Genomic DNA, 16,820 nt, shown 5'->3' on the forward strand with positions numbered 1-16,820 from the left:
TCTCAAGAGCATAAAGCGTGAGCGCAATCTTGCATCAAATGTATTTTGTAACGTGCTTTGTGTCAATACTAACTTTATGACGGTTAGTGGACATAAAGGCTGTGAATTGCCGTACGTTGGCCATAAGTACAAACATAAGGTGTTATCACGAAGACCAAGGTTCTGCTGCTTTTTATGTTGGTTGTGCAAGCGACTACACGCAAAACCCTTTTAGGCAGAAATTGCCACAGTGAAGTAATTCTGACAAATTATAATGGCAGTGGATGTTTTAGGAAAGCCAGGAGGGTGGTTAGAATGGTTTGATCTGACTGGCGTTATCATTTAAGTGGTTTGACAGCATTGCCCGTTCTATTCAATCTTCGGCTAAGATAGTTATTCCATGTGTATTTACTTGAAGTCTCCACAACACCCTTGAAAATTCAACAATGTCATCTCTCCCTCCAGTATGAAGGACAAAAGGTCTGAAAGATAAACAAAATGGAGGAGGCTATACAAGACTTGATCTGTTATTATTAGACGCCATCATCTTATAGAAGAAAGCCTTCTTCCCCTCTGCCGAGGCCATAAGCCGCCGTATTAACAATGGAGAACCTGAAACCAGCAATTGCACCCCTGTGATTGAAAACGGTTCAAAAAGTGGCATGTGTGGTTCTCCGTTGTAATGCAGCACCGGTATTGGAAACACAGGTCTCGACTGTGAGCAGCTTTACCCAATGGCGCGCAGGGTATTTTTAAACGAGCAGTAACCCCAAGTAACAGAGATCAGGGAAAGGGCTGGCCCGTGGTGTTTATTAACACATCAAACAGCATTGGGGGCTAAAACAGGCACATGCTAGCGGAGGGCATCCATACATAGCCCGTACGTAGCAGCAGCAGCGCGTCGTTCCAGGAATACCGGGCGGACGTGCCTGCCGATGACACATGGTGTTACACAAAGTTTACATCAGGCATTCCGCCGGACACAAAAGCACCCGGGACGGAATGGTGACACTGCTGGGTCAGGATATTTCCACATACTGGGACCGAAAGCGCAACTGAGTTCCAGAGATACGCATTTCGATTATACATACGAAAATAAACTTCAGCTGCTTTAATGCCTTGTTGGGTTTCCTTTGTATTACGACGAGCGGGGAAAAGCCACTGTGATAAGAGTTGTGGCTTTAATGTGTTAATTAGCCTGCTTATACCACGCCATGCTTTTAGTTATTTTATGCTGAGCAGTTAAGAGAAAAGTTTTCGCTCACACATTTTCTTTTTTTTTTTAAAGTCAGTTAAAAGGGTTTCGCTTAGTGGCTCCTCATCGAGGCGACGACGCGAGGCAATAAACTGTTAGCCGTGTCACCCTGAAGGAATTTTGAAATAATTAATCGAGAGATATGAGTTCTCAGTGAGGAACAGCAGCTGCAGAAGAAAGCAGGTCATTAGCAGAGATCTGAAGCCGGGGAGAGAAAGAGATGGCCACAGCCGAAGGGGGCGGAGGGTGGGGTGCGGCTGGGGAGAGTGAGGTATTAATGTGTTGAGGGGGAAGTGGTTTGAATCTATAAATAAGTAAGCGAGAGAAAGTGAGAGCGCGCAGGATTTCGGAAGATGTGGCCCCAGGACGAGTGTCTAGCAGCGAGATTATTTTCCAGAAAAACACATATGGGGGCTAACCTTGAGGTTGGCATCGTATTCCGGCTACCCTGTGTGTTAGGGCGAAGAGCGCTGCAAAACAAACAGCCAAACAAAGACAAGGGAGCGTTGCAGGCTTGTTTTTCGTTTTAGTTATTTTTGTCAGGAGCAAAAACAAATGTACATGATGTTAGGGAAATAAAACACACATAAATTATGGAAAACAAATAGGAAGGTCTGGAGTCACACATATTCACATTCATGCAAAAACTACTTGGGTTTTGTGTCATGTTGAATAAAGGATTGTTAATAAAGATTTAAAAAGACTTGATTTTGTATCTAAATTGAATTGGTCCAACAATGCAGCATGATCGAAATTACCGATTATGTGAATGCCACCAGAATGCTAACTGAAATTTATTTTGTATTGAAGTGTGTGTTTGTCGTAGCCTTTTGAAATATAATTAAAGTAAGGGTTTTATTAGTGTATGTCCTTGATATTGACACAGTGGAATGCTTTTTAAACAAATTATTATCACCTAATAAGGCATGGCAATGTGACTATGTTAGTTAGATAGTTGATCTTAATTATACATTAGTATAAATGTTCTTTAACATACTGCTGTAGTGTGAAACGTGGCTTTGTAATAGATTAATAATGGAGCATCTGTTATTCACAAGTGCTCAACCGAAGCATAAGTATTATATATTAGCATTATTCTATAAATGCATGTTAAAAAAAAGAAGACAAAACCACTGCAAGAAAACACACCTTTGGACAAACTCAAGCCTACTTGTTCGGTTCACCGCCCTAATGAGCACTAATAGTTGAAGAGACGATGAAGGGACCGTGGTCACGGATCAATGGTCCACCAAGCCACAGAGACCATCCAGTTAAAATGAGGTTTTGTTAAACTACAGATCGCCTTACAGTCAATCATCGCTCACTCATAGGATCCGATAACCAGATTCTATAAGCGTCTGCGTCGGCCTAGTCTGACCTGCACCTCTCTCAGAGGGATGAAACCACACTAGTCCATTCATCACATCCGAAGCCCGGCAGAACACAAATCCCTTTAGAGACGAGATAATTCACCTGTGAAGGACAGAGAGACGAATGCCGCGTCTCCACTTGGCTGGTTCTCCGTATTCCTGTCACTCTGAATGTTTCATTTTATCTTTTTTATTCTAGGTTGAATATATGCAATGGATATCATATTGAGTTTGACTGGTGGCTTATCCGCAGTGTCTGTATCATCAATTTGTAGAGAAACCATGTGTAGATATGGTTTATTAAAGATAAACTTTATATTGATGGAATATTTTAGCATTTCATTTTAAAGTTCATCACATTTAACTTGGTTTCATGTTTCATTTAATAAATCCCGCTATGGGCAGTATAAAACGTTAAATATAAGTTACATGAAATATTAAATGAAATGGATCACATAAACAAGTTTCTCCGTGCAATGTGTGTCCCCTCTCTCTCGTCTTTCTCTCCTCAATTATTTCAACAAAGAGGCCAATCCCTCGCCGTGTTCCTTGTCAAATGGTTGTCTGATGAACCAGTCGGTGAACTGTATCTGCGGAGGCAACAACCCTGCAGCTCTGCCCTGCTCTCCTCTGGCACCATGAAGACAACAACCTGAGGACTGTGACACTGCTGCACGTGATTGCACATGCAAGCACTCACACACAGACAGATCACCACAAACACATACATGCATGCACACATACACATGCAGACAAATAAACACACGGGTGTACACTCACACACACACACACAAAGACACACACTATATATCCTAATCCCCCTTTCTGATCTCTCTCTCTCTCCCTCTCCTCTGAAATCAGAGGCAGGCTGATTTGATGGAGGACTGATTGTAGTTTAAAGAGCACGGCTGTACGGATATGAGCAGCGGATGTAGCCCCCCCCCACACACACACACACACACATCCCCTCTCCTCCCTCCTCTCACTCCTCATTGGAATGCATTGAGGGAGAATAAGCAGTGATTTCATCAATAGCAACAGATAGGACTTTGTGGGAAGCAGGTGGTAGTGATGGTGGTGGTGGTGTGAGGGAGGAGTTCTGAAATAGCTTGTTGTGTCGCTTAAAAAAACAGAATATGTGGGACTCCAGAGATACAATCATGATAACACAGATGCTCACACACTGCTGCTGTTTGTAGTCGACCACATTCATGGATTCATTTACAGCACTTCAGGCCCTACGTCAGTTGTACTGGTTATAAGATATCTGCTCTCTCCTGCAATAGAAACTTCAGTGTCAACAATACGTTGCTGTACCTAAAAGTGCGTTCACGCAAAAAGCGAAGCCATATTCTAGTCACTTTACTTACCGCAAACTCTTCTTACGTGAGTGATTCAGCATCAAGCAATATTCAAGCAACAAATTTCAAACAATTTGGTTTTTTCAATTTTGGTGTGAGCGCACGGTAATGACTAGCGAATCGCCAAAAACATTATTTAAGATAATAGCATAATACATTTTGCAGGTTGAGTGTATAGAGCCTGGGGAACTGGCGTTCCCTAGGTGTTGCTTTAATATTGCTGTGCTGAGGATGCTGGCTACAGAGCTGTATTGACGTCTGGGCTGAGACTATGTTATACATCCTTCAACAGCTACTATAACACTCTATACACAAAGGGGAAATGCTAGTGAGCCTTCGCTTCTATGTTTGAAATTGTGATTGCAAGGTGTGAACAGTAGCTTTGGCTCAGGAAGCTGTTGACATAACGTTTAACGTGTCTCCAGGTTCTATGTCTGAATCTTAAACTCGAACTGAACATTTACAGAGAGAGAGCAAACCAATGTTGATGTTTAAATGTGGCAAATACTCCGACTGTGATATTTCATTTATAAATCCGCCATTTCTATATCGACTTCCTTATATAAACCACAGCAGCAGTATATGAGACATGTACCTGAAAATAAAAAAGAATGCAGTTAGTAAATCATTTTTTATAAATAAATCATAACATGACGTGATTAAGTTAAAAATAAGCAATTCAAACTTAAGATCAACAAGTTGTTGCTTTGGTAACAGAACAAGACACAAATGTTATGTTGGATTAGAGGACATAAATAAAAGCTTTGACATATGGAACGGACATGCAGTGTAATGGACCCTCTGTTTACAGCCCCCACCCTTATCCCCATCACATTGAGCTTCATTATGCACACAGGGTCATGCTGCCCATTCTGATCATTAGGATGTTTATTTTTTTAGCCGAATGATATACATAATTACACATAAAACCCATAAAAACACTTTATTGAGTGGATAAACGAAAGGAGGAATGCAACCATAACTATGTATTTTTTCTTGTAAAGTGTGGAGGGTTTCAGTAGGAGGTCCTTTGATAAGCCAAGCTCTGTACAAATGAAATGTTATCTATGCAAGTGAAGTGCACATCACAACTATCTTTTGAATCTATCAGGATGGTATCCAGGGTTAGAGTTAAGTGGGAGCCAGTGGGGGCTAAGCTCCCATAGAGAGGTCTGGCTTCCATGAAAGCAGCAAACTCAAATATCTGTGTGGTCTCTGAAAATACAGCAGCATAATACTTTACATACAAATAAAGCTATTTTCCCTTCCACATACAGAGTAATATTGACGTTAAGTAAGGTATAATGTATAGAACGCCGGTCATTATTGGGAAAATAATCCCCGACAGGGCGAACAGGACTCGAACAGGGGCACGGGCTCTCGTGGGCCGTTTGAGCCGACCGGCCAAGCAGAAAGAAAATATAAGTATTCAGACCAGAGATACGGGTCTCTATATCACAGTCATGATTACCCTCAACTTTTACATCGGTCTACATTGTTTTGTAGCCGAAGTTCTTACTCGGATGTTAAAAAATTGCATGGTTTTAAATGAAACAAATCTACCTGTATTTTCTTGATTTGATTATTTGTTTGCAAAAGTTTAAATGAAGCAATGACTTCTGGGAATTTCAAGACTGAATCGAGTAGGCTAGACCACGTCTGCGTGTTTGGGGTTGTTGGAAGTTGGAAGTTGGAAGCTACACTCTGGCGCCATCAGTGATGGCGACAGAAAGAGGTCCTTATGAACTTGGATTCGGATGACAGGGTTGCGGAGAGGAGCAAGCTCCTTTGTACTTTTTTAACTACATGACAGTAAGACATGTATTTATTATGGAGCGGCTGGCTCTGATGATCTATTGACTTTTTTTATGCATTGGGGTTGTGCATTGATATGTCCATGTTATGGTGCAGTTGTTTTACGCATTTAAGTTTAAGTTCACCATCACTGGGGCTATCAAAAGCGTGCTTTTTTTCCGTGCGTGAAAAGTTGTATCCTCGAGTTGCGCACGCAGGCATGTGTGCGTCCCGTGGGCCGCTTGTGTGTACAAATGCCAGGGTCGCTTTTTGATCCCAATCCGTCATTGGATTCGAAATACATGAATCAGAGGCAAAAAGTCCACTTTCCTTGACAGCGGTCATTGTATGGTTAGCAACGGTCAATTGTCAAAAAAGTAATGACCGCCCGAAGTCTGAAGTCTGAGAAGAGCCGTGTAATAATAGCCTTTATTACACGGCTCTTCTCAATGCTGTGGAACAGCACTGATCAACACTACAAATGGTAAACGTAAAGAATACACACCGTGTGAAGTTATTGGTTGGGGTACGGGGGTGGGGGGGCTGTCGGGCCCTTTCGGGGCTTATTTCCCGATAAAGACTGGCATTCGATCCATTATCCCTTAAATATTTACTTGAGCATCTACAGTTTTGTTTTTTTTTGAGACCCCCACAGAGATGGAATCGTAACTCGAACCCTGATGGTGGCACTAATCTCCTCATCAGATTCAACCAGCACCCCCTCATCCTCAACAAAAAAAGTGAAAATAAATAATGTGGTGCAATCCGCAATCCCTTATCTGGAACAATTACAATCTTAAACAAAACTCCAACGTCCAACCTGTCCGCTCTTGTTTGAATGCTTTCCTGTGAAACCTTTGAAGTCGACAGGTATGTTCAAGGGTTAACCCTAACGTCTAGCATCTACTATGACCCAAGCCAGTAACCCTGGCAACTATCTCCACACGGCAGTCCTCTCCCAGCGCCCCCGGGTGAGTCTGCCACGTTGGAGAGAGATACTTTCGAGGACGTACACATCAATTTGAGGCGGAAAAATATCCAGGGAGAAGCCGAGGATGAATCCAAGTTCCTAGGTTCCTTGTTTTGGCAAGATGTCTAAGAAACGACACGTGCTCAGTCTGCTAACATGGTTAAGACAATAACATGGGCAAGACAAAGACTCAAATCCGCCGTGTACCTTCCAAGGGAGCTCAATTGTACATATTACTGATTTCATTATTCGGGCGTGTTGTTCATTTTCGAGGGTTTCGGGTTGCAGGCACTTTGGCCGGTTGCCAGCCTGTACAAGAGAGGCTTTGTTACCACGACGACTAACCAACAAAACGCTGCGTTGAGCGTTCCGTCCACATGACTCTCTCTCTCCTTCATGCCTCGCTCGGTCATCAGGTAAACGTTGGGACGAAACAAAACATAAACACAGCAGGTGACATAGGCTACCGCTTCCTAGTAATGCTATTCATAACCATAGTTACCTAGCACACAAAGTGACTTACAGGACAGAAATGGTGGTCATAAATGAGCAGGTAGAGGCTAGGCATCTTTCTCAGTGATGCACACAGATAAGAAAACATGCAGAAATTCAGGGGGTTCAAACTCACAACTTTACGCCGGGGCGTCAAACACCCTAACCACTCAGGACCAATCCCCCCCAACCCCTGCTCTGTGACACAAAGTGGGGAACCCAGGTGACCCCAGGAAGTATCCCCCACAAATAAAAGCCTAAGGCCGGACCCCAGGTGACCCCAGGAAGTACCCCCCCACCAATAAAAGTCCATGGCCGGACCGCAGTGTGACTCACGTTGGCAGTGGCCCCAGGAGCGGCGCGTCCAGCCCCAGCAGCAGTCCAACCGGGCCCCGTAGCGACACAAGCCGTTGGAGGGGGCCATCTGCCGCGGCCACCTGTAAGAGACACACACACACACACACACACACACACACACACACACACACACACACACACACACACACACACACACACACACGCACACACACTGTTAGTTAGATCACAGTCCCCCACAACGCACTAAATGTTATAATAGGCTGGAATGGATTCTTCTCATGATGGCGGTTGCTATATCATCAGCAGGCCAGAATTTCAGTTCTTTTTACTGAGACCGAACCAGAACCACATTTTAGCATGAATGTTTTTTATGCTATATTATTATTGAGTTGAGGGTTTGCTTTTTTATCTCTCTTTGTTCATTCATATTTATTCATTTCTTTTTAGTTTTAATTGAGTTCATTGTATGCATTTATGTTTTTTTTTTAAATGCGATACAGTTAATATTTATATATAACATTTAAGTTGAGTAGAGTAGGAGTTGATCTCTTGGATCCACAGAAGCCTACAAATAGAAACCAATGACTTTTAAATTAAATCCTTATTCCCTTTTAAGAAATCATAAAACCGACTTTGCAGTGCCCCTTCCAGTAAAAGCTTGGGCTGTTTTAGGATTACAACATCAATACTGTGCTAAAGTTTACCTCAAAACGCAGACGGAAATCAATGTGTCAGATCAATGTTTCTGATGGTCAACCGGAGAGGGTGTTGAAAGTGCGCCTGGCTTCCTTTTACTACAAGTTGCACTCGTGTGCAAAACGGACACTTGAGGTTTATGCAAGCCGCATTTCTGCTGTTCTCGATAGAGACCCACAAAAAGACGGAGGCACTCTCACCCTTCACAGGGTGAGATTAAGTGGTATGAGGTCCATCTCTTGTAAAATGTACAAAATAAAATCTATTCATTTAGACTGAGAGTTCACAGACAGTACATTTCAATATAAGTACCATAACCCGAAAGAGCAGCCGGCATAAAAGTGAAAAGTAGCATAAAATGCATCCAGAGTGCAGGCCTGAAAGGTAAATATACAGAGAGTAAGTGCAAGAATGAAAGGCTACCGGTAATATTCCCAGTGCCGATAAAACTAATCATTGTTTTCATAGTTTCAAATGATTGTTGCAATACTTTGTATGAAACGTAAACACACAGAAAGAGAATCAAAGTGATTTTCTGACACCATTGTGCCCTACGGAGGAAGGAAATATCTTAAGAGCTGAGAGCAATGATGGGCTGGCTGGCTGAGTCCACACAACGCAGTCTCACCGCACAACATCTTGGCATGGAGAGAGGGAGAGAGGGAGAGAGAGAACGACAGAGAGACAGAGAGAGAGAGAAAGAGAGAGAGAGAGAGAGAGAGAGAGAGAGAGAGAGAGAGCGAAGCAGAGCAGAGCATTTCCGTAGCGCCAGACTGCAGAGTTCAAGAGCTCGTCTTAACTCAGTGAAATTTGGCGGTTAGGGGAATCAACGGCTGTGAGGCAGGAATGTGTTCTGTGTTTTATTCAGGCATCTGAAATTCATTTAACAACGCACACAACCAAAATGATCTACAACCAACCACTTTGGCTATAAAGTGCAGGCTATAAGTGTGTACCATGTTTATATATTTGGTGATGGCCACAGGAGTCATCATCAGTCTAAATTTAAGCCCCTGCACGGATAAGGGAGCCACTTCCTGAGTGACACCGCGGCCGGAGGATTCTCCCTTGTGCACAAAAGAGGGGGGAACCAAAGTGTGTGGAAACCCCTTGAGACAACAGACCACTGATCTGCGGCGCCGCGATGAAGATGAGGGGCTTCCGCTCAGTATTCAGCGCACACCCGACATCGCCATGCCTGCCTGTTAGCGGCTCTCTGCCAAGATGAGCAAATGCTAATGCTTGACCCGCTGCCAATCACCTCGATGGGGCAAAGAGAGAAGAAAAACTGTGATGGAGGACGCTAAGCGAGAGTGGCAGATTCAGGGGAAATGTTTGTCTGCTGCCTGGCAGGCGGGAAGCACGGCAGCAGCAAGGCCGACAAAAGCACACACACACACACACACAAACACACACACATACACACACACACACACACACACACACACATACACACACACATAAGCGTGTTCAGCAGAAAAAGGAAGAGAGAGGATGGGGAAGAGGAGAGAGAAGAGAGGCTAGAGGAGTGAAGAAAAAGGGGAGGAGAGGTGAGGAGTAAGGAGGATTGAGTAGATGAGAGGATGTGAAGGAGAGCTGTGGAATAGAAAAGAGAGGAGAAGAGAAAAGCGGGAGATGGGGATGGGGAGAGGAAAGGAGATGAGAGGGGAGAAGGAGTTAAAGGGTAAGAGGGGACAAAGGGTGATAAGAGAGCAGAGAAGGGGAGAGTAGAGCAATAAAGGTTTGAGAGGAGGAAGGGGAGCTTTGCAGAGAGAACATAAGGGAGGAGAGGAGGGGGGGAAAAGGGGTGAGAAGGGAGAGAGAGCAGGAAGAGAGTAGAGGAGAGACAGTAGGAAGGGGATATGAGGGACAGAGGTGATGAGGAGTGGAGAGAGGGGGAGAAGGGAGATGAAAGATAAAAGAGGAGAACCAATGATAATAGAGGAGAATAGTCTAGAGGAAAAAGCTGAGGAGAAGAGAGAGGAGAGGAGACTGGGGTAAGATAAGTTAAATAGATAGGAGGAGGGTGCAGAGGAGGTGAGAGGAGAGGAGAGTAGAGGAGGTGAGAGGAGAGGAGAGTAGAGGAGGTGAGAGGAGAGGAGAGGCAAGGAGAGGAGAGGAGAGGAGAGGAGAGGAGAGGAGAGGAGAGGTGGTTCCTGTTAAGGAAGACCTTCAACCAGATGTCTATGAATGTGTGGCTCACAAACACAGCCCTCCTACAGCATCCATGTCGTCATAAAACCACACAGATCACAAAGCCCGGGGCAGAAATTCCACTCCAATAATAAACATTATGAAGCAGCTGATTTACAGCCATAATTAAATGGAGGAGACGACCCTGGGAGATCAATCATGTCAATAGTAATTTAACGAAGCCATCACTCGCCGTTCACAGGTTATACATACAGACAGACAGAAGCGATGATGATGATGGTAGCACTTGCAAATGGGTTATCCATGAGGACAGTTGACCAAGATCAAACTTCTTTCTGCATGAAGGAAGAGAAAGTGCATATACTTATAGCAGGTCATGGAGGACGCAGACTAACAGACCTCCGGAGGATTTATGGGAGATGTAGTCTGGGTGGAAATCCAAAGTAAATATCAGACGTTCTCTCACACATGCACGCACACACACACACGCACAAGCATACACGCACATGCACACACACACACACACACACACACACACACACACACACACACACACAGAACCACAACCACACACGGCCACATACACTCACTCACACACACACACACACACACACACACACACACACACACACACACACACACACACACACACATATATTACCACAGGCACAAACCTGTATTACTACAACAACACATGCACTCACACATACACACACACACACACACACACAAAAAGGGAGAATATAAGAGAAGCGATGTTTATTTGACATTCGTGTCCTCCGCGTATTCCCCAGTCTTGCTCATTCTAGTTTCAAATATCCAGTCACTTCACTTGGTCCTTGGCTGTTATGCATTGTGACAAGTGCCGGGTATTGTCTGAACTTGCTATGAACCCGGCATTCGGTTCCAGTATCAATTCAATACTTTTTTCGGTACCTTACTTTGAGTTCTGAACAGATTTGTTTGCGGCCAAATAGGCTAGCAGTATTCGCAGTTCTACATGTTCATTCACACTGTTGGCATCCGTCACAAACACAAAGCTAATAGGCAGCTCTATCTTCCAGGTTCACTCTTTGACTCCTGGTCGCACCAACATGTGTCCGTCAGTCACTCTGTGGCCTGCGCTGTGGATTCAAAGCCCTGCCTGAGCTCTGAAGTCACATGACACAACAGGTTTTCAACCTAATTCTCCATCTAATAATAGATGGGAGAAGTATACACACCCACACACACCCACACCCACACACACACACACACACACACACACACACACACACACACCCCCGGATGCTCGGTGACATTTCTCCACAGTGAGCGATGTCATATTAGAATATCTGAGAGCGTCTAATCTGCACGATGACCGCCAGGAAGAGCAGGGGGTGGGGTGTGGGGGGTGGGGGGTGGGAGGGGGATCCAAAATGACGGCTAAAGCCTCGCAGGGACTCGAGCGGAAGATGATTACCCTTCGTCGCGCTCGCTGCGTGCCACCTTCTCTGAATAGCACCCTATCCAACAGCTCCCCCTCAACCCCATACCCCCACCAGTCTTGATAGAGAGAGAGTGAGAGAGAGAGAGTGAGAGAGAGAGTGAGACAGAGAGAGAGAGAGGGAGTGGGCCTGATACAGACATAGTAGCGGGGGGGGGGGGGGGTCTTCGCCGGCTGCTATTGTTTGGCTAATGGATACAGAAGTGCCCCGGTCAATGCTGCCTCACAAAAAGAAGACTGGGCTCTTTTCAACAAGGATATAATCACAGGCTCAGAGAGAGTCCAGCTTTTACTGAGCGATGACAGCTCTATTGGTCTGTACACCTGCCCTGCTGTCTGAGAATCTGCCCACATACCTCTCTGTCTGTCTGGCTGTCTTGTCTCTGTGCGGCTGTCTGTCTGTCTTGCCTAATCTGTATGTCTGTCTGTGTGTGTGTCCTTCAAGCTGTCTACCTGGCTGTGTTTTTGTCTGTCTGTCTGGTCTGCTTTCACGCAGGGAACCCAAGGGGAGTGGACAGGTGAATCCTTGCTAGGTTTAGCATTCCATTGTTATCATTTTTCCCTCCTCTACATAACTCAACACGATGGTCTAGTGATGTGGATGTGCAAAAGCTTGGCCTTTTGAAAGCATGCCTTGAAAACAGCATAAGCTTAAAACCCACAACAATCCAAGACATCAATACTGTTTTGAGCACAAACTTTGTCCAATACACAGCAGTTGAAAGAATAAGCTGAGAGAGAGAGAGAGAGAGAGAGAGAGAGAGAGAGAGAGAGAGAGAGAAAGAGACAAAGAGAGAGAGAGACAGAGAGGCAATAGAGAAGAAGAGAGATAAGCGAAAAAGAGAGATAGAGATACAAAGAGAGAGAGATGTCTTTGTTTGCTGAAGTCCCTGAGGTCTAAAAGCTGTCCCTGTGAGTAGTTACTCACAGGGACAGAAAATTACTTTTCTCTCTCTGCTTTCTTTAGCTTAGACTCTTTTTTTCTTTCTTTTGAACCATTTATGCACCGACTGAGATCAAGGCATGGGAGGCGAGTGTTAAGAGTTTAGTCAAAGGTTTGTATGAACAACCAAATTGACACACGGCCCCATCAGAGGAGAAGCAGGAAACACGCCTTGAACTAACGTTGCAGCAGACAGAACATCTCATCAGATCCCACGCCTGTTACGTACGGTCAAGATGCTGCACACACACACAAACATACACACATACACACACACGCAAACTCGTTTAGACACACATACTCATACAGACACTCACTCTCATAAACATACACAAAACATACACTCACAAACAGAAACATACACTCACACAGAGACATACACTCACTAATGTCAGGTACACTTACTAACACACCTACATACAGGCATACAGACACACACACACACACACACACACACACACACACAAACACACACACACATTCACACCCCACTTAGTTAAGCCTTTTAAATATCACATTATGACAATGTGTTTGCACAGAGGAAGCCACAATTAAATTCAAAAGACAGCATTGGCTCAGAATTTAACGTCAATGTCAGAACTGATTGAAGATGAATAGCTCAAAGTCAGCCTTGATTAAGTTAGCTGCCTTTGACAAAGTAACACAGCATTTGTTGAATGTGACAGAGGATTCTATTTGATCATCATTATACATTATTCTATATGCCTATAATATATATCTCTTGAAAAAAGGCTCTACATTTTGGTTTCAAAAAAGGATGTAGCCAATCCAGAAAGAGAATGCGATAGTCTACGACAGCTCTGGACTTGTGTGTCAACGTTTACCCTGCTCTCCGCTCGGTTTAACCCGAACTGAAAATGTCAGCTCCTAAAGAAAAGAAAAAAAAGAAACGTAGCGTCATTTCTATAGGCCAAAAGTTTCCCAGTGTATCTAAGCTCCTTCAAAATGACCTAGATTGGAGATTCAGACGAATTTGGAATAGATGTAGCAAATTGTGTAAAACATAAGGCCTACATGAACAATCATTGGGTGTGTGTATGTGTAACTTTTTAAAGGAAGATAACTTAACCATGGCTCATTTCGAGGTGATCATATTTAATCAGTTCTGACATTGACGTTAAGTGCTGAGGCTATGTGCTGTTTTTATTTAATTTTAGGCTCCCTCAGTCCAGACAATTTCAGTGTGTGTGTGTGTGTGTGTGTGTGTGTGTGTGTGTTTGTGTTTGTGTATGTGTGTGTATGGGGGGGGGGGGGGGGGGGGGGGGGGGGGGCGCAGTTCTTTGTAACGAAGGGTTAACGTTGATAAATCATCATCCCGTTGAACTCCGATGCCCCTTTAGGCAGATTTACATCTCGGAGCGCATGCATTCTTTTGGGTTTGGCGGGTCTCCACACTTCTTCTCTGTGCATATTTCACCGGTGCGTGTTAGAACACGAAGGACCGGGTCGAGTGTCACATCATTTTATAACAAGGGGAGACACCGACTAAAAACAAGAGCCCCTTGTTTTGGAAGTGGTGTATGTAAACAATGTGTGTGTTTCGGCTCGAAGTGTGTGGTTACGGAGAGAGACAGTTATACAGAGAGACAGGGACAGAGACAGAGAGAGAGAGAGAGAGAGAGAGAGAGAGAGAGAGAGAGAGAGAGAGAGAGAGAGAGAGAGAGAGAGAGAGAAACAAATACAATGGTAGGATAAATGTAGGCTATTTAACAGGTCAAACACACAAAAAGCGGATGGAAAGTTATTCGTAGATAGCCATTATCCGTTTGGTAATGAAAGATGCAATTCCTTTGCGCATGTATTTTTTGTATTGTGCTCCAAGCACACGGACTTTTAACACTTCGCGTTGTCAAGTGCAATAGCTAAAGAATAGGCCTTCTCCTTCAGAATTAGAAATGCTACTGAGAAAAGAGCGACATATTACCAGTCACACCAGAGCGCAATTGAAACCGTGTCTATAGACCTTTCTATATTTGCTGTGGATCACCCTAGCGCGCCTCCGGGCGATGCATCGGCACCTCAAGAAATATTTGTCCTTACCTGCCGTCAAAGTCTGCACTTGCTCCGACGCACCAACCGCAGAAAAATATAAACTTTATCCATAATTCCATGATTTGCGAGAGAGAAAGACAGACAGAGAGGGAGAGAGCGAGAGCGCCCGTGCCAATTATCCTCTGATCAGGAGGAAACACTGGAGCGGGTGTACACCGCGATGTGGTCAGCACGAGTTTCCACCAAGCACGTGAATATCCGTGCCGGTACAGGCGTGTTCCGGCGACCTAAATACTGATCATTTGCAATATATTCTCGAGGCGCCGAAGAAATCAGTCCGCGATCTAGAAGTGACCCCGGAGCGTAGGCTACGATGAGAACAGTTGCTGGCGCCCCTTCTTGCGCGCGCGTGTGTGTGGAGCAGAGTGCACTCTATCGGTGTTCACGGGACCCCACAGCTCTCGCTATCACTCCGCACGAGAGAGTGGCGCGAGTCAGCCAATAAACACCACCAGAGACGGTGCACTCGAACGAGTCGACGGGCGACCGCCGATGTAGTGTGCTATTGGAACAATCCAAAAAAAACAACTCCTGGCTAAATATCAAGAGGAGATCACTCTTAAACTCGTGGGGATACGGTGTCGTTTTTTTTTTTCCAAGTCATAATTAATTCCCTAGCTTGTCGAGGCACGCGTTGTTTTGGCCACCCATGTGGATATGGAGCCGAACTCCCCTGGGAAATTATAGGCTGGTTAAATATGGTCAGTCCTCGGAGAAGAGCGGGAAGAACGACGGAAGGTCAACGGGCAGTAGCAGTGTCAGTTCGTCCCGTTTGTAAATGTAAAAGTGATTGATTTGGCACATAGAAGACCTTTATTGGGGGTTAATTAGGACTACATTTTAGTCTGTATAAAGTGTTGGATTTCCTTACACTCAAATCAATCGATCGATCAATACATTAACACAGAATGCAAACAAGGGAGCACGTTGCCCTCTGCACAACAGGAAATTAGTCCGATCCCAACACGTGGCAAAGTTCAACCAAAGGCTGCCTTTCTGATCATAGCCTATTTCATGGCCTATTTCACATTCAAAGCAGGCATAACTTCTAGCCAGACCGAACCAGTTCGCATATATAAACATGAGCTTGCAGATTCGTCTGGTTCCCATGTTACTAAACCTCCCTTTGACCGCAGTATCCTAGCTGTTGTAGGCCTATTATCCAGGGAAGGCAGTCACAAGGAATCTAGGATAAAATCCATACAATGTTTTGGTTAATCATGAACCATGGGCAGACACAAGAAACTAGATCATAGGCTGTATATTAACCGCGCAGAAGTTAAATTACTAATGAGAGAATGGGCTTTTTAACCTGTTAGGCCAAATTGTGAATGTCAAATTGGTCTACAATTATTTCATTGACAATTTTCTGGATTTCTCACATTCAGCAGTAGCTGCTTACTGAATTTCACAGCACATCAACAAAAGTTGTATCTTTCAATAAATAAGCATTTCCATAAAAGCCACCTCAAGGCACGCAATATATGATATAAGTAGAAATATATAAATAAGAATTTCTGCATTTCCTGCTTTATTAGACTTAGAATAAGACCTTTAGAGTAAGCATAATAAAAAACCTAGGTAGTGACAAGATCTAAACACAATAACGCTCATTTGGCTTTATAGGTCAATCAAGAGATCTGTAAATAATGCTAAAGTAATGTAGACGAATCATGAGGTAATTTGTCCTTCCTATCAAACTTAACCCACCTACTGTTAACATTCACAATGTCTTACAATTCAATTACAAATAGTTAGCAACAATAACATTCATAGTATTGTTCTTTTAACAATGACATAACTTCTAATGGGTTTAATAATATGGTGTCCACTAGAATAAAAAACACCATATTCGTTTTTTAAGATGTGCATCTTTGTATTTTGTCTTTATAATTGTGTATAAGAACTATGCCACTTGAATTTGTTAAA

At 43.9% G+C, this 16,820-nt stretch overlaps 1 protein-coding gene across 3 annotated transcripts in view; it reads right to left on the bottom strand.

The window, feature by feature from the left end:
- Positions 1–15,450, bottom strand: part of npnta (nephronectin a) — a 46,330-nt gene extending 30,880 nt beyond the window's left edge. The window contains exons 1-3 of one of the 3 annotated variants that reach the window (XM_079729589.1): positions 14,880–15,450; positions 7,558–7,658; positions 1,654–1,704 (exon numbers count right to left, since the gene is read on the bottom strand). In XM_079729589.1, the coding sequence (XP_079585715.1) occupies positions 1,654–1,704; positions 7,558–7,658; positions 14,880–14,950 (223 nt within the window). In that variant the 5' untranslated portion in view covers positions 14,951–15,450. Of the gene's footprint in view, positions 1–1,653; positions 1,705–3,784; positions 7,523–7,557; positions 7,659–14,879 lie in introns of those variants that run through there. The other 2 variants (XM_079729590.1, XM_079729591.1) reach the window with 2 other exon arrangements.
- Positions 15,451–16,820: the final 1,370 nt, after the last annotated feature.

The sequence above is a fragment of the Pollachius pollachius genome (genome assembly GCF_949987615.1).
Source record: "Pollachius pollachius genome assembly, chromosome: 2".
Classification (NCBI taxonomy): domain Eukaryota; kingdom Metazoa; phylum Chordata; class Actinopteri; order Gadiformes; family Gadidae; genus Pollachius; species Pollachius pollachius.